General features: G+C 36.6%; 3 protein-coding genes and 1 pseudogene across 6 annotated transcripts; 1 reads left to right on the forward strand and 3 right to left on the reverse strand.

Moving 5' to 3' along the window:
- The first annotated feature begins 531 nt into the window (after positions 1 to 531).
- Positions 532 to 8,616, forward strand: LOC140959177 (nuclear matrix constituent protein 1-like). Of its 2 annotated transcripts, XM_073416992.1 has the most exons (9): positions 532 to 906; positions 1,898 to 2,107; positions 4,305 to 4,558; positions 4,660 to 4,930; positions 5,034 to 5,117; positions 5,329 to 7,295; positions 7,771 to 8,038; positions 8,191 to 8,338; positions 8,479 to 8,616. In XM_073416992.1, exons 1-9 carry the CDS (start codon positions 706 to 708, stop codon positions 8,496 to 8,498), a joined length of 3,423 nt encoding a protein of 1,140 aa, XP_073273093.1. In that variant the 5' UTR covers positions 532 to 705; the 3' UTR covers positions 8,499 to 8,616. The 2 variants fall into 2 exon arrangements, with proteins under 2 accessions (XP_073273093.1, XP_073273092.1); XM_073416991.1 differs by having other exon boundaries at positions 8,191 to 8,616.
- Positions 8,617 to 8,808: 192 nt separating this feature from the next.
- LOC140958814 (protein GAMETE EXPRESSED 3-like) lies at positions 8,809 to 11,756 on the reverse strand. The gene is made up of 9 exons (XM_073416379.1): positions 11,651 to 11,756; positions 11,167 to 11,340; positions 10,751 to 11,076; positions 10,396 to 10,642; positions 9,952 to 10,323; positions 9,836 to 9,868; positions 9,691 to 9,750; positions 9,474 to 9,616; positions 8,809 to 9,361 (listed from the first exon to the last, which is right to left on the reverse strand). Exons 1-9 carry the CDS (start codon positions 11,754 to 11,756, stop codon positions 8,831 to 8,833), a joined length of 1,992 nt encoding a protein of 663 aa, XP_073272480.1. The 3' UTR covers positions 8,809 to 8,830.
- A 347-nt stretch (positions 11,757 to 12,103) lies between these two features.
- LOC140959178 (isoprenylcysteine alpha-carbonyl methylesterase ICME-like) lies at positions 12,104 to 15,986 on the reverse strand. 3 transcript variants are annotated; one of them, XM_073416994.1, is made up of 11 exons: positions 15,483 to 15,986; positions 15,201 to 15,277; positions 14,758 to 14,827; positions 14,602 to 14,682; positions 13,956 to 14,030; positions 13,720 to 13,821; positions 13,181 to 13,318; positions 13,023 to 13,088; positions 12,795 to 12,938; positions 12,586 to 12,652; positions 12,104 to 12,508 (listed from the first exon to the last, which is right to left on the reverse strand). In XM_073416994.1, the coding sequence occupies exons 1-11, from the start codon at positions 15,731 to 15,733 to the stop codon at positions 12,347 to 12,349; spliced, it is 1,233 nt and encodes a 410-aa protein (XP_073273095.1). In that variant the 5' UTR covers positions 15,734 to 15,986; the 3' UTR covers positions 12,104 to 12,346. The 3 variants fall into 3 exon arrangements, with proteins under 3 accessions (XP_073273095.1, XP_073273094.1, XP_073273096.1); XM_073416993.1 differs by having other exon boundaries at positions 12,586 to 12,676; positions 15,483 to 15,983; XM_073416995.1 differs by lacking the exon at positions 14,602 to 14,682 and having other exon boundaries at positions 12,586 to 12,676; positions 15,483 to 15,985.
- Positions 15,987 to 18,978: 2,992 nt separating this feature from the next.
- On the reverse strand, positions 18,979 to 19,906 carry LOC140958818 (UDP-glucuronic acid decarboxylase 1-like; annotated as a pseudogene).
- Positions 19,907 to 20,233: the final 327 nt, after the last annotated feature.

Below are 20,233 nucleotides of genomic sequence, written 5' to 3' on the forward strand. Positions count from 1 at the left end.
AATTATATGACACGGATGAAATTTATATTGTGGAAAATTGAAAAAAGAAATGGGAACAATAATATTTGAGATTGGATTAATTAATTTATAAAACAAATAAAGAAAAAGAAAATTGTGAAATACGTGCAATCGGTGATTAAAGCCGCCACAATCTTAAAGTACAAGTCAATAAAACATCTCCATTTCAGGTTATCCAACTCATCAACAACGTGGAATTGGTCATCCAACAAATACATTTACCGAAACACCCTTCCATCTTCAACTTCTTACACTCCGACCCGCCGCAATAACGCCCACAATGGACAATCGAACAAGGGTAATCTCGACTCAACGGTCCCGGTGCCAATCCACACACGTTTCACACAGAAAGGAGGCTTGTGGAATACCCAAACTGCCCTAACTCAAGGGCTCGAAATACGTCAGTGCCAAATCCTCCCCCCACGTTCCACACAAAAAAGGCGGCCGGTGAAATACCCAAACTACCCTAGCTCAACGGCTCGAATACATCCTTTGCAACGGACGAAAGTGTAATTTCATATGAAATCTGCTGTCGAGGAGACGAATATTAGAACGTGAGAGTGGTGATGCGCACACAAGAAGAAAGGTGGCTCTGAGAAAGGCGAGTTGCCGGACTTCACACTATCTCATAACCGGAATTTGGGAACTTCTTTCACATCCGCTGTCGGAGGATTTCGATCTGATGTGATGTTCACGCCGCATAAGAAGTTATGGTCGAGGAGCGAGGTGGGCCAGGAGAACGGGTCGATTTCCGGTCCGGGCTCGGAGTTGAACTCGAACTCGAACTCGAAAATCTCAAGGAAAAACAAAGACGTGGATGTTTGTGAAAACGATGGGGCCAATGAACAAGAGTTTCTAGTTAATAAAGTCTTGAAACTCGAAAACGAGGTGGGCGGTTGGTTACCTTATTTATCGGCCATGGCTTTCTTTGGATATGGTTACTATATGAGTTTTTTCACTGGGTTTTTTTTGGTAATCTTGGTGCATTTTCTCGAGTTGAGTATTTATTAGTGCCTGATTTGTGCAATTTGGGAAAATTATTTTAGATTTTCTTATTCAGGACAGCTGCAGTTTAACAAAATTTGTAAAGTCGCATTAAGTTTAAATCTTGACTACTTTTGTACTTGTTAATTAATTCGGATAAAGCAGCGAATTTGATCATCGACATGTTTGGCTGTAGGGTGGATCCACCACTCAAAATTAAATTCTTAAAATTATAATATTCAAAGAACCTTCATTACAAAGGTGTCTGATATGAGACACAGAGTCCAGTTTCTGCCAAGATTTGTCTCACGTAGTTGGGATGATTGTTTAGGAGTGTAATCTATTCATTGCACTGGCGTAATTGAAACATCCTTTTCAAGTCCACTTTTAAAAATATTAATTAATATTGTCTTAAAAATTTTTTACAGCAGCCTTCGAAGCAGCATGTTCCAGTTGATTTGATTTCAGCCATTGTTTTGAATTTGTTGGCATTTAATACTCTAAATCTTGAAGTTCTCCTAAAAGTCAGGATGGTTTGAGTAATTACATCTAATACTTGGTACAATGAAAAACTTATGGTTCCGAATCTGTCTTGATGAGTAGTTACATGATAAATATGCACTGACAACTGTTTTTTTTTTTTTGCCTTGTCAACCAGCGAGGAGTCCTTTTTTCTCATTATCTCAGGCTTTGTACTTATCTAAACTTAGCTTTAATTCTAAAGTGTTTCATTTAATATTATGGTATCTGAACTAAGATATTCTTTTTCCAGCCTTAGCTTTAGACTCTAATAGTGGGCCGCTATGAATTTGAAGACAATTACTCAAAACTCAAAAGGTTTCTTTTGTTTCAATTTCTCAATATAGAAATATTCCACTGTTTTTTATTTTTTCAGCTCTTTGAGTATCAGTACAATATGGGGCTTCTTTTGATTGAAAAAAAGGAGTGGAATATGAAGTATGAAGAATTTAAACATGCTTCAGCAGAGGTTGATGAATCCCTCAAGAGAGAATGGGCTGCACATTCAATTGCAATTGCAGAAGTGGAGAAGCGAGAAGAGAATTTAAAGAAGGCATTGGGTACAGAAAGACAATGTGTACTTGATGTAAGATTTATACTTACAAATTTCCTCATGAATTTGCCTTTACTTTGAGATCAAGATGCTCAATATTTTATCAAAAAAATCACAATTAACTTTTGATTCTTGTCAAGGAAAACTAAAATTGTGATGCACTACCCCGGTTAGAATCTCAAAAACGATCATGACGTACTGCCCACTGTGACTTTTATTGATCCTAAAGCGTCTTACTTACTTTCATTATTTATAGCTCAGAAAATCTGGATTTCATAATTTTTCATGCCCAAAATATTAAATGGACGAGACTACCTGTACTGAGAGTATATGTGTCAACACAGAACGGAGCTTAAAATGTATAAATGGAACAGAAAAACTTCTCTACTGAGTGATACCTGGATAAGATATAACTACAATGTAAATGGATCGAACAAATATAGAAACTATACAAACTACAAAGCTTAATTTAAATACTTTTTTGAGGATAATGTAATTGTTATGTTTCAATAAAATATGTGAAACAAGGACAGAATTAACATGAGCAGGTTTTAGTCATCTGAAGACTGAAATACATACATAGGTGAAAGGAAATGGTGAATTGCCAACTCTATCAGATGGCCTATGTACATCAGTAAAAAAAATGAAAGTACATCACATGATCGCTTCAGGCTAATGAAACAGAGAGATCGTAAACAAGACAGAATTGATGCGGAATAATCATTGTTTGCGTTAATTACTCAAGACAAATGGAATTGACAAAAGCATAAATGTAACAAAACTAATATGTAATACTTTTGTTAAATGTTTGCTATTTTTTGGTCATTCTCGCTCATTTCACAAAGTAATCATGTCATAAATATTCATTCAAGATATACCCTTTGCAAGCATATAATAGCGAACATTGACCCCTTCACTATAGATCACATATCGCGAATATTTTACCTGTTGAAAACAGCAAGGCACAAAAGACAGAATTAACCCCCAGTCCACAGATTCAGAACAAACATTAATCAGACACTGAGGTTGCGAATGTTCTTGACCACTATGGAACTTATGATCATACTGGTGTACCAACAACACTTTTTATGCAAAATAGGATTAAATATTTCCCTTGTTAAAAGGGAGCACAATTGTTCTCATAAAAGAATATCACTTTCACAGTATATTTTACAGCAAAGGCATCTCAAGCATTTGACCAAAAGACTTTTAAATGTTATGCAAAGTATCAACAGTGCTTACCACAATTAAAATCACAATAATTCTTTGCTTTTTGGTGTTTTCATTTCTTCACTCTTATGCTCAAAACTTTAATTTATGAGAGTGAATTCTCACTTAAAGTATCAATCTCATATTTATAGTATAAATCCACCTATTTATTTTTAGGAAACTCAGTTTCATCATTACTTGCCTACTAACAATCCCGTAATATGTCATTGTATTTTATGCACCAACGGAAATTGGAGACGATGGAAACAACTGTATACACACGGTTACATGGTTAACTCGTGATCATGACGTTTTGTCTTTGCTCATTTATCTCTATTGGATGTATTATCTCTACCAGTTAAACTGTTTTTCTTCCGCTTAATTTCTTTCTACTGCTTGATTGGGTTCTCTGTCACTTCATTGAATATCTCTTGCCTGAACTTTTCTGACTGACTTGGTATTGAAATTGAACTACGTATTATCTCTACCAGTTAAACTGTTTTTCTTCCGCTTAATTTCTTTCTACTGCTTGATTGGGTTCTCTGTCACTTCATTGAATATCTCTTGCCTGAACTTTTCTGACTGACTTAGTATTGAAATTGAACTACAAACTCTTAATTCAGAAGTTCCAAAAGTGTTTAGGCCCACACAAAAATAGTTAGTAAATTAGCCGGTTTAGTTAATGTTTTTTTAATTTGGGAAAATTCTCTTACTTTCTTGTCGCTTGTACATCTGTGGTGATTATGAAGTTATTATTGCTGCTAATAGTGATTTATGATTCAATACATTATTTTTACTTGAGGCAGCTGCTAGCTATCCTTGTGCAACAAAGTGGATGTAAGCATTTGGAAACAAAAAAATCAATTAGGTCGGCTGTCATGATTTAATGTTAATTTGGGTTCTAGACATCATGGATTTTTTTGCATATTTTCAAGAGGTGATCGTGAGGGCTCATTAATGATAATCACGTCTTTAGTCATTTGTTGTCTTTAAGTGACTTTTTGTGGGGCTGTTGGCACAGTTAGAGAAGGCTCTGCGTGAGATACGCACACAATACACTGAAATTAATTTCAATACTGAATCAAAGCTGGCTGAGGCGATTGCTCTGGCCGCTGGTGCTGAGGAAAAATCATTGGAAGTTGAGAAGCAGGTTCATGTAGCCGATGCCAAACTTGCTGAGGTGAGCAGGAAGAGCTCAGAGGTGGAGAGGAAATTGCGTGACTTGGAGACTCGAGAAAACACACTTAGAAGAGAACGGTTCTTTTTTGCTGCAGAGTATAAGTTTTAGCTCTTTATCATAACTTCTAACTCTCTTGCATAGTTTGATTTGTTTATATGTTCAACTAAATGATACTGATAAGGAGTCATTTTCTTAGGCGTGAAATGCAAGAGACTGCTTTATCTAAACAAAGGGAAGACTTGCGAGAGTGGGAAAACAAATTAAAGGGAGGAGAAGAGAGGCTGGTAGATGGTCGCAGATTGCTGAACCAAAGAGAGGAGAGGATAAACGAGAAGGATAAGATTACAAAGGAGAAACAGAATGACCTTGAACAACTGCAAAAAATGATTGAGATAGAAAATTCAACCTTAAAGATGAAAGAAGAAGATATAAGCAGCAGAATAGCAGGCCTTGCTCTTAAGGAGAAGGCAAGATTCTTTTACTTGAATGGTTTTATAGATCATGTTTTTTGGTGACTTGATGGACTTGTTCAGGTTGTCCTCTTTAATTTGTGAGGAAATTTTAGTGCAGGAAGCTGACGTTGTAGGAAAGAACTTCGAGATGAAAGAGAAACAATTGCTAGAATGGCAAAACAAGTTAAATACCAGAGAAGAAGTGAGTATTTTCTTTAACATATTATTTATCAAGTCACATCTACTCTTGCCTTCTCGGAACATATTTGTCTGTGTTTTGAAATACTTCAGGTTGGTGATTAACTAATGCCTGTATATTTACTTCATCTGAGAGTTATTTTCGGCCGTTAATACTTTGCCCTGGTGAATCTGATTGTCCTTTTCTCCCATCATTTTCTCTTAAAAATACATAGTTGGAAATGGAGAAACATTTGGATGAACATAAGGCCAATCTAGAAGAAAAGCAGAAGAAATTTGAGTTGGAGATGGATCACAAAAGAAAGCTTCATGATGAACAGTTGAAAAGCAAGGCGGTTGAAGTGGAGAAAAAAGAAGCTGAAATTATTCATATGGAAGAGAAAGTGAAGAAAAGAGATCAAGCAATTGAAAAGAAATTGGAGAAATTGAGGGAAAAGGAAATGGATTTGGATTCCAGATTTAAAGCTTTGGAGGAAAGAGAAAAGTCTTTTAAATTTGATGAGAAGAGCTTGGAGAAAGATAGGGAACAAATACATACTGAAAAAGAAAACTTGTTTAATGTCAAGGCTGATCTTGAATACCTTAGGGCTGACGTTGAAAAACAGCAACTGAAGTTAAAAGAAGAATGTGAACAATTAAAGGTAACAGAAGATGAAAGACTGGAGCATAGACGCCTGCAATCTGAGTTGGAAAGGGAGTTGGTCAAGTGGAGGTTGCAAAATGAACAGCTTTTGAAGGAGACGGATGATTTAAAGCAAGAAAAGGAGAAATTTGAGAAAGAATGGGAACAGCTGGATGATAGAAGAGCTGATATAACGAAAGAATTGACTGATGTTCTCGAGAAGAAAAAGAATTTTGAAAAACTAAGGCAGTCTGAAGAGGAAATGTTAAATAACAAGAAGATCGAAATACAACAGTACGTGCAGAGGGAATTGGAAGCTCTTAAATTAGCAAAAGATTCTTTTGCTGCTAGCATGGAGCATGAGAAGTTGACATTGGTTGAAAAATCTAAAAGCGACGAAAGTAAACTCCTATATGATTTTGAACTGCAGAAACAAGAATTTGAGACTGAAATGCTGAGAAGGCAGGAAGAGATGGAAAAATTGTTCAAGGAAGAGAGCAAGGCAGAGCTTAACAATGTTACTTGCCTGAGGGAAGTGGCGAGAAGACAAATGGAAGAGATAAAGTTGGAAAGAAATGGGAATGAAAAAGACAAAATAGAAATTTCACATCTTAAGAAGCAAGTGGATGCCCAAAAATCTGAGATGAGAAAAGATATAATGGATCTTATTGGACTAATTCAGAAGTTGAAGGATCAAAGGGGACAACTTGTCAAGGAAAGAGAGCGCTTCCTTGCATTTGTTGATAAACAGAAGAACTGCGGTATATGTGGGGATACTGTTCATGAGTATATACTATCCAATCTTAATTATCTAACTGTGTTGGAAAACTTTGAGGCCCCTCCATTGCCAGTAGTAGCGGAGAATTATTTGAAGGAGCCGGTCGAAGGCACATCTGTGTGGTTAATCAATGCATTGCCCCCTTTCCCCATTAATTCAGGATCTCCTGCTACTGGTGGAACCATGTCTTGGATTAGAAAATGTACCTCTAAGATATTTAAATTCTCACCGGGAAAAAAACCAGAACCTGCTTCTGCCGTGGATGCAACAAATACCTTAAGAAGCACTGAAAATGGACCAGAAATCCTACAGGTTGCTGATGATTCTTATAATGTTGAAATAATGCTGTCCAAAAGTGACACCAGGGAGGTTGAAGCTAATCAAGCTTTATCTTCTAATCATAACCCTGAAGATGTTCCAGCAAATTCTCAGAATTCTGATGTGAAGACTCACTCCCATGGACCTGGAAGGAATGTCAGGCCCAGGCCAACTAGAACACGTTCTGTGAAAGCTGTGATTGAAGGTGCTAGCTCTTTTCTAGGGCAATCGACCAAAGAGAATGAGATTTGGTGTGTTAATGGTTGTGTATCGGAATCTGATCTCTTTAAAACACCAAAAAAGAGAATAAAGCGAAACCACATGCTTATATCACAAGCAACGGCAAGCAATGACAGACACAATGCAGGCCATTTTGATGGTGAGCACAGAAAGAAGCAACAAAAAGTTTCTGCCCTTGAACAAAAATTTGTTGAGAAACGTTATAACCTCCGGACACCCAAAATGTGAGTCTTGTATCATTTCATAGAAAAGTATGATTGTTTAAGAGAGATTGGAAGGACTTTTCTTTTGAAGAGTTTGAATGGCCAAACAATTGCTTGATTAAATTTCGTAAAATAAAATGGTTTTAACAAATTAAAAACATTTGTACAAGTTAAAATGTTTCATGTACATCTCTACCAGTTGGAGTTTCTATTGAGGAAAACATAGCTGGAAATGGAGCAGCTGTGGATGTGCAAGTGGCATATTTATACTTGCCTTTTGACTATATATACCTTATGGATAGTTTTTCTTGTGCTTTTTGAAGGTTGAGAGCTTAGAAACTGCAGGTCATTTATGATTGTGGATTCATGAGGAGATTCCAATTTGCCATAAACATGTGTTGGCTAATCTTGCTCACGGCAATTTCTCCATTTGCATTTTATCTATTCTGGATCCATCGTTGAGATACTTATCTTCCTCACATTTTTTTTTATCCAGTTTAGGAGCTACTTTAGCAAATGGATCTTTGCATGAATCAAGGAAAAGGAGAAAGGGAAAGACAGCCAGTGGTAAAAAAGGCAAAGATGACAGATTACCTGGCATTATGGTTAGCTCTTCCGAAATGGTTGAAGGTGTTGGAGCTTCAACAGATGAAATTCATGAACCTGGAACTGGAGTTACTCTTTCTGAGGGATTTCATGGCAGTGATGGTGACGAGCCTGTGAGGAGTACTGAAGCAGCTAGTGAGTTTTCAGCAGACAGCCCTGTGAGTCTATCACGCTTCTATTATTCACCATAATGATTTTATGTAGTTATCCCCGTGATCGAAACTACCTTCATCTTGAATGACCCTGATTTTATGCTACCGAGAATAAATGTACCTTAAGACTTCCTGACTTCTATTTGTTGCATTTACAGTTGAAAACTCAGGGGGACAATCATGAAGAAAATATGGACACAACCAATACTTTTACAAATGACATGGATTTGATAGAGGAAAATATAACTGCAGGAGGTGAGAACCTTGAGATTGACAATGATGATGGCGATGAGTTCAATCATCCAGGTGAAGTTTCAATCAGAAAAAAGATATGGACTTTTCTCACCACGTAGCCTTAAGTCATCTTAATCATGTCCCACGACTCAAGTTTCTTTTCAGGTTTTAGTCAGGAGTTACTGTTTATCTGCTTGTTTTAACTGTTTCAGGCTGCAGGAGTTCATGTTGAATAGAGAGTCCGGCTTTTTTCGGTGCCTGTACTACATAGATATGTAACATTCTTGATCAGTGCACTTATTGACACTGGATTTGGTTTCTTCAATTTCTTTGGCATTTGCTTTACTTTCTCATCTGTATAAACTTCTCTCAGAAATTCTTGATTCTGTAGGTCGCCCCTGAAATGAAAGTTCCATAATTAATCAAATGCTCATCTTGCAGTCAGTATTGAATATGTATATAATGATACTCTAATTATGATTATTGCAGTTTAACAAACATTCGTTACACACTACACCTATTCTTAAACTACATCTACGCCGCAACCTCGTTCTAAACGGAAAGTCACTGAAATGACATCGTTCTCCTCCAACTTCTACTCCTACAAACTATATTTCCCTTTCCCATTTCATGACCTTCCATCCTCACTCCCTCAATTTCACTACAAGAATGCTCCGAAATCAATGGAGTTACAAATCCTCCATGAATTTCATCATCGCTGCTACTATCAACTACAAACTGTCCCTTAGCCTTGTTGTGGATACTTGTGTCTTGTCCTTCATCGAGACTGCTGTCACTTGAAGAAACACTGTCAGTTGGCGTATGAAATTTTGTAGTACTTTCTTTCTTCAAACCCTGAAATGAATGGCTCCTGGATGTCCCATCATACAATGGGAGAATGATTTTCGACCCTGATTTTTCCCTATCCCGTCCCAAACTATATGTTGTTGAGAGCTTTCTCTTGATGCCTTCTTTTTCTTTAACCAAGGCGTTCAGTTTTTCTAGCACTTCACTGGTTTCTGCTGCTTCTGATGTTTTTTGTTCAAGATCTGTGATTGCCCTGTCAAATTCTTTCTGTTGCAGACGCAGTGAACGCTGGTTGAACAAAAGAGTAATGTGCTTAGCTGTAAAAAATCCAATTTAGTGTGACGAAAATGCCAACATCATTAAATGGAATTGTCTAGAGGATGCAAGAAATTAAGCTTACTCTCTTTTCAAGAAACTTTCCAAGATTCAAACATTGAAGCCTTTTCTTCCTCCAGAAGATGCAGCAATACTTGACAGATGCTGCTAGTAAAACCAGTAGCACTGATTCTGATAATAGAAACAGTACAATCGTGCTTTCGTTACCTGCATAGCATGTTAAAATCAGACTGAAGCGTTGTATTATTTCGACAAAAAATGATATTTTGAAACCAAATTACCCGTGTAGATACTGATATTCTTGGGCTTGATCAGTGAGCAGCTAGATGCAAGCTTCTGTCCTGGAGCATCAACAGCAAAATATAAGACATTAATGTGTGTATTTACGATTATTTGGTGAATGTCGGTTCGACAGAAGAGCATTACGAGTAGTACGACAAGGGAATGGATTGCCATTTCCTGCACAATGAAACGATTTGAATGTTGAGCTCCTGATTATTAAGAAAGCATAACGAGTTCGGATTAAGGTTTTGATAACGTACTTGAAACTGCAAAAAATGACAGAACTGTTCTTTCATCCGTCGAAAAGTGCTTCATATCGCTTTGTGATAGATTGAACAATAAGTTACTATGATTGCTCTCAGACCAGTACGAGGACCCCAAAGCTGGAACCAACAATGTAAATACAGCATTCCTAGGTTTCATTGCTGCGACATATATGTTCTCTCCTATCATGTTGGCTTCTCTGTCCTCCATTTCTGTCTGAGAAACATAAACTGCACAACCGGAGCAGTCAAGTACCAGATTAACCTGGATAACCGAACTCAAACTTGTTGACTGTGGGAACTTTTTGAGAGATCCGGTTGGTGAAAATGAGTACAAGAATCCATCCAATGATCCAATGGATATCCACCCTGCTTAATATGGTCAACTTTGGTCTCGAAGGTCAATAATAAGCATAAATTACTCGTATTTTGTATCCTTACCGTTAGCATCAACAACTGGCTCATAATCTTCTGAACTTAAAGGTCCAACACTTCCTTCCCAAACAGTGCTTCCCATGGAAACTTCCAAGGCTAGAATTCGGGCCTTATCGGGTATAATGACGTACAATAGACCATTGTTCCCAGAAGTTATGGCAAATTTGTTTCCATAAAAACTAAAATCTTGGATCCATTTGAAATGAGGACCATGAAACGATAACGAGTAGAGTTCTCCTACTGTGTTTGAGACCTTGCAAGTAGACAAGAATACGTGGTACTTGCACAACCTTAAAACTAAACACATGGTCAAAATATATAATAGTCATGTAAGAGCGATCAATTGACGATCAAGGCTTACATATATACTAGCTTCACAATGATCAATGACAGGGACAGAAGTAAAATAACAATCTGTTGTACATTTCCTGCAACCTTGGCGATAACTGTGCCGATAAAGTACCGGACCAGCGCTCCAGAGAAGCTTTCCATGTAATCTAAATGCGAAGAGGCCCCTGTTCTTAACATTTATAACAACACGCGAGCTAGATATACTTACTGCAATTCCAACGATATCTGTTTCAACCGGACCAAAGAACACTTCAACCACAGACTCAGTAGTTCCATTTTTAAAAGGATGGATTTTCAGTACCCTGTTCTCAGCAACCAAATATATCTGCCGTAGGACTTGAAAATATCAGGGATCACTAATAAATACGTTTGAAGTTGAAAATTTTATGCAACAAAAAGGAGTATTGGGCATTGCCTTTCTTGAACCCCCATGCACTGGAGCTATATCAGCACTGCATGTATAATTTAAATGCACTGTCCAAGCAATGGATCCATTCTTGTCAAAGGCGAAAAAGTTCCTGTCGGAACATGCAAAAACCCTTCCATCATCGCCAACAAAGTTCTTGAAAAGTTGGCCTCCTGCTCTCTTGGAAGACTTATCTGCTGAAACCAGAAAATTCTTCAGACTACTCACGCCCTCAATCACCAAATTTTAAAGTTTAATATCTAATTTTCTGAGAATCCTATGTTCTTTCCTGAATACATTAAATCGCCCATTGTTTTTCAGTAGGCCAATTGTCATTTGTCAAAAGATTTAGATCATCATTCAGTAATCGAAATCCTCATCCGTAAACTTTAAGTTGTCACACTAACTTTTTCACGAAACAAAGCCAACTCAAACATTAAAAAAAAAAAAAAGAAAGAAAAGAAAACCCGGTCAAAATACTAAGTGGAGAAGATAGAAGGGTACCTGCAAACAATGACAATTTCTTGAAATGTTGGGAATTATAGGTTACAACAAACTGCAATTGGACAACAATGGCCAAGACTATCAAAGCAGGATGAGGAAGAAACATCTCTCTTCTTAAGTTCGCACAGCACTACATCTGAGAAGTACCCACAAAGAAAGAAATCCATATCCACAAACGGTTAATATAACTGTATGTTCATGGCGGGAAACTGATTTAGAATTTTGGTCGAATTAAAAGTCTGATTTTTTTATCTCGAATTTCATCTCTTTTTTTCGATTTAAATTAACTAAAAAAATTTAATTCGATAGAAAATGCTAGCTCATGTTGTTAGAATTTTAAGATAATAATCATAACAGATTTAAGAATTTATAGAGTTAACTAGGAAATTTTATTTTCTTTGAAGTTCTACGAAATGCGGATTACTTTTAAACTACAATTATCATCGTTGTAAATAGCTTAAAATTTTTAACCAGATTATATATAATTTCCCACTCCACTTTTTTTTGATCCACCTTTACGTTTTCCGTCAACAAGATCCTATGTGATAGTATCAAGACAGGAAATTTTCGATTATATGATTTCTAGGAAATAGGAATACAATATATCGAACAGAGAACTCTCAACAGTTACAAGGTGAATGTTTGTAAAGAATCTGTGAGTTGAAGAATCTTGACGAGGTGTATATTGCTTAAACATCAGAAGGGGCTAACTTCACGAGCCAATCTCAACAAAATTTCAGGGACGAAGCGTCTTCTTGGAGAAGCCATGGCATCACTAGCAAGAGCTTCCTTGTCATCGGAATGTATGAAGGTTACTACATAGTCAAAAAGCTCGTCTTTACCGCCTCTGAGAGGATCCTGAATTTTGGAATTGGCTTTAGAATCCAGAGACAGAGAATTACAGAAAACGAAGCAGAAATAGAATCATCAGTTACCTGGAGGAATAGATCTGTATGAGTTTTCCCATTATATAAGATAAGTTCAGCTCGAGCCCCAGCTTTCCTGAGCGTATCAGCAAATGTTATACTGTAATCGCAACCAAGTTTAGACAGCAAAACAGAGAACGTTTTGATTCTACAAGAGATTGTGTTAACTTAAATTGTTTTAATGTAAAGATATTACCATATTTCTTAAAAAAACGAACCTTTCATTCGATGGTATGGAATAATCCGAGGTACCGTGGAAAAGGACAAAATGAGGCAGCAGAGGAACTGCATTATGTAGGCCTGGACTTTGTGCAATGATTTCAGGAGAGAAGTGTTTCAATGATTTCTCCCCTTCCATTATACTGTGATGAAAAATCATGACGACGATGAAAGAAACATACAAAATTTGTTATAGGCTAAAGGTTAAGACCAGAAACTAAGCAAACCTTAAAAAGACGGAGCGATACAAGCCTCGGCCATGGAAATGATCAACCAGTTTGAGTAAATTGTACCTGTTGTTTGATCAATTTGGAACTATAATGCCCATCAAATAGAACAGTGCCTATCATTGTGTAATTTTTTGAAATTGTCCCGTTTAACTCACCCCCCAGATAAACCAAAATAAGCTCTTATCTGAGACACACTCCAAGAAATGCCATCTCCGCTGGACTCTTTGACTGCTTGTTGTAGAAGAGCACACGCAGAAATGTGGGCACCAGCTGATTGCCCCATTAAATAGATCCTAATAAATCAAAAGGAAGAGCTTGGCATTAGAAGATCTGTGGTTGTGCATTATCGAATATAAGCGTTGTGCTTCAGCCTAGCACTCGTCACTGATAATGGACTTTACAAAAAAAAAAAAAAGAGCAGAAGCAGTTTATCATATATCGTTGTTTTTCTTCAAATTACAAGATAAAGAATGATGTGATACTGTTTCCACCATAACGAATATTGAGATCAGAATGTGTTGGCCGTTAAATTATGAAATCAATTCCTGTTGTACAATGTAGGGATTGAATGATGATACACCGAGCTATTGCTTATCAAGCATAGCAGGATTTGCCATTTGAGCCCTTTCATCGAATTCCAAACTCTCCAACTAAGAACAAACTAAATCTAAATGTAAAAGAATAAATGACTCACTTGTTCGGGTCACCTCCAAATTCAACAACATTGTTACAGACATAAGAAATCCCCTGAGAAATATCGTCAACCATATCACTAATTGTCCCCTGTGGAAAATTTCTGAATTGCAAATGAATATATTAGAATGTATGGTGTGAAACTCAAAGATTGTATGTTTATTCCCAAAAAACAAAATATACAGGTTACCATGAATAATAGGATTAACAAACTATAACTCCAACCATGCCAGATACCTGTAATCAATGCTAGCAACTATGATGTCTCTTTCTGCTAATTGTAGTCCTAGAAGAGACCCCCAAGCCTTATACCTGCAAATATAAATCATGTTTATAGTTTTGAATAGAGTTGTTTCACTTGGTTCAGCATGAAATCCCGCAATTTATTTTTTATGGAAGTGCCATTTACACTCTACATGATGTTGATCACACTCCGTCAAGCTTTTTACTTTATATATTGAAGAATATACTCCATGAACTTAACATTTAATTTGATTAAGAGGAAAGAAAATTAAACAGATGCCTGCTTTTTAGCCACTTGGTTTTAATCTTAGTTTGTGTACAAAATTTAGACAACTGACTCCTTATATATGCTTTTATGCATGGGATAACAAAAACATTTGAAGTGGGTAAGATTATCCTTACAAGCATTAAATAGTTGAGAAGTAACAAGTATTGGAAAAATGTATAAGAAGCCGAAAGATAGTGTAATTAGTAATTTGTGGGCTACAAATAACACCTCTCTACTTTTAAATCAATCTTACAATCGTACCAAATAAACAAGTCTGTTGAAACTCTAAAGTGATCTCCCAAATGACAAGCTAATATTCAAACTCAGACCCCTAACATATAAATGAAAGGAAATGACCTCTCGCTCACTCACCCGATAATCCAAGCTCCACCAGTTACAAATATCACCATAGGCTTTGGGCCATCAATATTTTTTGGAAAATACAAATCCAATCTGCGATATTATTTCATGTTCACGACCATGAAAGTAGATGAAGTAAGAAGAAGCACTATTTTCGCGTAAACATACCTATTTCTTGGTCGATCTCCATAAACAATACTTCGATGGACATGGCTTGAAAAGAAGTAACAGAATCCAACTACAAATAGGCAAATTTATAAAGATAAATAGAACTGTGCATTCTTTAAAAAGAGGGAGGCATGTCGAAAGTACAGGTTCAGTCAAAGTATTCGCACAAAATGGGACTGTATTTCCATCTAAAAATAGGAAACATATATATGGTAAATGTATCAAGTGCAGTTTCCACGGAGGAGATTAGTAAAAAAGTCCAAAACAACAAATGGAACATATGCTTATTACTTGCTAGTACTCTATACAGTTATACATTAACAAAATGCCTCCCAGCATTTCTGAACTTTCATTTGCTTTCCTGAGTAAAAATATGCTCTACACACACCCAAATTACAGAATAACTCAAAGAATCAAATAAACGTGGCACAATTGATGCTCACCTTGGAGAAATCCAGGCAAAAGAAACATGGCATAAAGAACAAGAGAAAAGAGTCTCGTGATCCATCGGTAGCCTACCCTGAAAACAGAAATTATTAGTGAAAATTTTAAATAAAAATAGCTCCTTGCAAAAATCCAACTTTTATTTATTTATTTATTTTCCTGAATATACAAGAACTCCTCATTCGAGCTACGTTGCATCTAAAATCCAATAAGCTCAGAATTTGCACTGAATCATGATTCATTGTCCAGAAATAGAACAATGAATTTTGGGAATAGCATACCCAAGATAGCTAAGGAGTTTGAAGCTGAGCCCAGTAATCAAATAAGTCTCCGCCGCAGCGTGGCCGACCTCACGGCCAAATGACTTCTGGCGAGTCGGCCGAGCAAGCAACGACGACGTTCTCCTCCTCCACCGCTGGTCCGATGAACCACTCGGAAAACTCGAGGCCCTGAACAGAGAATCCGATCCCGGGTCTTGCTCTACCAAGTTGTTGGAAGAAATAACCGGCGGCAGAGACGTCGTCGCCTCCATACCCGCCGATGCGTCTGTGAAATCCGAGGACAGATTCCAACTATTTATATGGAGATGATTTTATATGCTACGGAGGAATGGGTTCTTCTCACGGGGATTCGCGAAAGAATTCTATCTTTCGGAAAGCTTCCACGAACTGTCGGATTTCGCATTGGGTTGCGTGATTCAAACAGTAACGACTGTACAAGGAAAAGGAGTTTTTTTACCGAGAAGAATCTGACAAAAAAGGTAAGAATTTTAGAAACTTTTGCATCATTCGACGTAACATTAAATTATTCAATCTAGACCACATATTTGAACAGGAATATAAATTTATGCCCATAAAATTGAAATCAAGAGATATGTGTAGTTTGGGATGTCAATTTCTTTCGATCTAAATTTGATGTCTAATTCGAATGGAGTAAGTATAAAGATGATTATTTATTTTATTAAATAAATGAATAATTAAGTATCAAGTTTTTTTTGGTACGAGGATAGAGACATGTTTCAAAGAATCTAATTTAGAGTCGATATGAATATCTGATTATATATGTGTGTATGTGTGAGATTTTTCGATTATGGTATTAATTTCAGTGTTCTCATCGAGGCAGCCGCGGGTCCTCGACCGCATCGCCTTTGTCTAAGACGGTCTAGGACTATCCTGCAAGCGGTGGAGGCGGCTAACAGTTGAGGCAGTCAATGATTTTAAAATCCTAGTAAATGTCTAAGACGGTCTAGGACTATCCTGCAAGCGGTGGAGGCGGCTAACGGTTGAGGCAGTCAATAATTTTAAAATCCTAGTAAATATCAAAGTCAAATAATTTTTAAAACAAGCCAAAGTCAATGAATTTAAAAAATCTTATATATAATAAAAACATCTCTCACTCTATTATGTATCTGCTTTTGGTTTTAAATGTGCACAACCATTAGCCACCACCTACCTCAAAATGTTTCAGTCGACGGCATCAGCTATCACTTTAATTATCTTGTTGTTTTTCATTTTATATATTTTATTTGCACTTTATCCAGTTTATATAATACTAGGTGTAGGTACCTCAAATTTTTGAGGTGTTTACCCAAGTTTTTATGCAGTAAATGATACATTTTGTTTTTACTTTAAAGACAAAAAATATGTGTTTATATTTGTATGTGTTTAATTGCATATGTTTTTTTTAATGCATTAAAATTAAGTAGATATAAACTAAACTAAAGAAAATGTAATTGTTTTGGTAAAATAATATAGGAAACAATGTATACTGTGCTTTTTTTATTTCTGTTGGGTATTCTATTGTTGTGATCAAGAGAAGTTTGGGGGAGACGAAGGGTGACGGTGGGTTGGGGGGGGAAAATTATGTGTTATTTAAAGATCTTAAAGTGTAATTTAGAACAGATGATTACATGGAAGATGGAAATGGGGGTTGCATTCTTTGTTTCTGGGTTTACATTAACATCTGTTCTTCCTTCCCCTCTGTTATTCTGGAGCAGGTATCTTTACTATCTTTCACCTTTTTTTAACTGCCCTTCTTATTTTTTGTGAGCGTGCTTGTGTGAAATGGGTCCACTTGTTTCTTTGCTTCTGTTTAATGGGCATTGAGAGGTGTTTTTGCACATTTGTTTCTCTGATTTTATATTCAGAATGCGATAGGGTTACTGAGTTAGCCTAAGGAAGCTGTAATCCTTGAGGTTCTCGGTGCATCTTGTATTTGTTTTTTCTTTTCGTGTTTTTCGTGAGCGATAGGTTTTGTTCATCGTCAGTAGATAGTGAGTTCGGAGTTCTCGCGCCTTGGATTTTCATGGTCGACTCCCTCTTAACTTGGGTTCATAAGATCGTAGTCAGAAGGTCTAAATTTTAGGTATTTGGATTTTGGAGGATATTTCTTTTTCGATGTTGTAATTATAGACAAATGCTTGACCATTGTTAACCTATAATGCTAAAAATATTGATTTTCTACTTTGAATTTACTAAACATCTTCTCAAGAGCTTTCTTCGAAATGCTTCGATGGTAGATTGTAATGGGTCAGCCAAGATATTAAAATTAATAAAATATTAACGTTAAAATTAACAGTTTCTGTAGAATGCGATGAATAAATTTAACATTTAAATATTATAATAAAACTGTTTATATCATTAGAAAAAACACTTAAATAGATGAAAATTTTGGAAGATCCAAACAGATTTCAGCCAACACTTAGGACAAATTTCCTCCCAAAAAGAATAATATAAAGCATCATAACAATAGTTATGCCTTGTGAGAAAGGAAAGCCAAAAAAATCACATTTGGAATTAACTTCTGACACCATATTTCCCTCCACCACAAAACATACCTCATATTTTTAGCAAGTTTCCTTCCAATGATGCTCATGGTGGCTGAAAATGCTCTTGCTACAAATATAGACAAATTCATAGCTTTCAATTAACTACGCAAATGCAATAAAGGTCAGTCGGTTATATGGATGCCTTCAATTTCTCACATTGTTAGAGATTGTATACTCATCAGTGTGATAAAAAAATGGTACTCATTTCACATGCCAATCTGATAAGCAAGAATTTCAGACACATCCAAAAATTGCTCTACTCAGCTAGCCAGGTGCAAGTAAGAAGTGAAAGTTATTTCTTTTCCTTTGAGGTTGTTCGAAACTGGTAGACACAATACAAAAAATATAAATATTTGCACCACACAATTTTTAAAGTCAAAGCAATATCTCGATCATTCATAAGGATAAGTTGACATGCAAAAGTTATTTCATTGACACCAATACCTTACTCAGTAATGATAAATACAGGAAATTTAAATACCAAAAATATATTCGATTTTGATAACCAAATGGTTGGAATGTAAAGCTCATAATTCAACGAGTCAGAAAACAGTCCAAGCTAAATACCTCAACACCATCGACGCGATGATAATCCATAGTTAAGGTTTCAGCCGTTCGTTTTCCTTCGTCATAGCAACTCCTTACACCTGATCATTTAAGATTATTCTGTCATAACCCTACACAAAGAAACTTTATAATTATAATAAACAAACACATTAGCATTTACTCAGAAATATGGCACTCGCCTATGGGATTCACATGTCCCCAATTTGTCTCCTTCTGCGGATGCTCAAGAGGATCACCGTAAACCTCACTTGTACTTGTCAGAAGAAACCTAGCACCAATTCTTTTTGCAAGGTCCAACATATTCAGGGTACCCATCACATTTGTCCTGTAAGCACCCGTCAAGGATCACAACAATTCAAAATCCTATAAAAACAGCTCAAAATGTCATAGGGAAAAACACACTTGAATTTAAAGATCGAAACATATTACCATAACTTGGACCCTTGAGGCTATAATGTCATGTGCACACAAAGTAAATACATTTGCACTCACACATTCGATTAAGTATTTTAATTAGGGGATATCCAAAATTAAAAAATGATTATAGTTGCAAGTATGAGAACTCATATTTATTTACAAATTTATACAAGAATATTTACAGAAATACATACTCACATCTACTCCATCTTGCTGTGATCATGATCTAAATATATGTAAGAAAAATCGCAGGAAAAACATAAATTACCATAAATTCACCAGCACACGCACTTACCCACAAACATCAACATATTGTTACACTCAAAATAGCCATAACATCAGAGAACAAGGATATGATAGTCTTGACAGGATTATACTTGTAATGAACTGAGGATGCATGGCACGCCAAATGATAGATCTGATCCACCTCCAGCAAAATGGGCTCAACCACATCATGCCTAATCAACTCAAACCTCGGATTCCCAAACAAATGAACAATATTCTCCTTCCTCCCAGTAAAAAAATTATCCATCACGATCACATCATCCCCTCTAGCAATCAACTTATCCACCAAATGACTGCCCACGAATCCCGCCCCACCAGTTACCACAATCCTCTTTCTCTTCCCCTTTATACCAACCGGCACCCCCCTACCCCATTGGGACGATACCCATTACTCCCGCTATCCCAATTCCCATAATTCTGTCCTAACTCCCTCGGATCGTAGGAAGCAAGCGTGGATTCGCTGCTTCGGGAAGAAATGTGGTTGCGGGGATCCACGGAAGAAGATGTAGAGACACGGGAAAGAGAGGGCTGTAGGATGAAGAAAGAGGAGCCGATTAAGATACAAACAAAGATGAACAGAAGGCGCTGTTCTTTGAGGAGGTAATTGATGGATCAAAAAAATTTAACAGCGTAGACGAAGGTACGCCAAAGTTTTTCCTTTAGTAACTCAATTAAATAACAAAATTCTCAACAAGAAAAAAACCAAGGGCTCTCCCCTCAAACAAGAGAAAAACGAGAGACATCTGCAAAGAAAAAACCAAGAGCTCTCCCCTCGAACAAGGGAAAAACGAGAGACATCTACAAAGACATGAGGAAAATGACGCCAAAATAACGCAGTCTGAGGCACCGAGAAAAACTTGCCAACACGATTAATATAGCTAACAAGAGGGAGAAAACACATGAAGAACAGCGGAATCAAAGATAACGAGACAAAGG

This window comes from Primulina huaijiensis, chromosome 15 (assembly GCF_012295235.1).
Source record: "Primulina huaijiensis isolate GDHJ02 chromosome 15, ASM1229523v2, whole genome shotgun sequence".
Classification (NCBI taxonomy): Eukaryota; Viridiplantae; Streptophyta; class Magnoliopsida; order Lamiales; family Gesneriaceae; genus Primulina; species Primulina huaijiensis.

Bases quoted from the DNA above. Each gene is read 5' to 3' on its own strand.
- LOC140959178 (XM_073416993.1), bottom strand. From the start codon at position 15,733: ATGGAGGCGACGACGTCTCTGCCGCCGGTTATTTCTTCCAACAACTTG. The intron at 14,828-15,200 runs GTGAGCATCAAT...GCCTATTTGTAG, and splicing joins TTTGCCTGGATTTCTCCAAG to TTGGATTCTGTTACTTCTTT. The intron at 12,677-12,794 runs GTTCGTTTTTTT...TTGCGATTACAG, and splicing joins TCCATACCATCGAATGAAAG to TATAACATTTGCTGATACGC.
- LOC140958814 (XM_073416379.1), bottom strand. From the start codon at position 11,756: ATGTTTCTTCCTCATCCTGCTTTGATAGTCTTGGCCATTGTTGTCCAA. The intron at 10,324-10,395 runs GTAAGGATACAA...CATATTAAGCAG, and splicing joins GCCAGTTGTTGATGCTAACG to GGTGGATATCCATTGGATCA. The intron at 9,751-9,835 runs GTAATGCTCTTC...TTGATGCTCCAG, and splicing joins ATTCCCTTGTCGTACTACTC to GACAGAAGCTTGCATCTAGC.
- LOC140959177 (XM_073416991.1), top strand. From the start codon at position 706: ATGTTCACGCCGCATAAGAAGTTATGGTCGAGGAGCGAGGTGGGCCAG. The intron at 907-1,897 runs GTGGGCGGTTGG...TTATTTTTTCAG, and splicing joins TCTTGAAACTCGAAAACGAG to CTCTTTGAGTATCAGTACAA. The intron at 7,296-7,770 runs GTGAGTCTTGTA...TTTTTTATCCAG, and splicing joins AACCTCCGGACACCCAAAAT to TTTAGGAGCTACTTTAGCAA.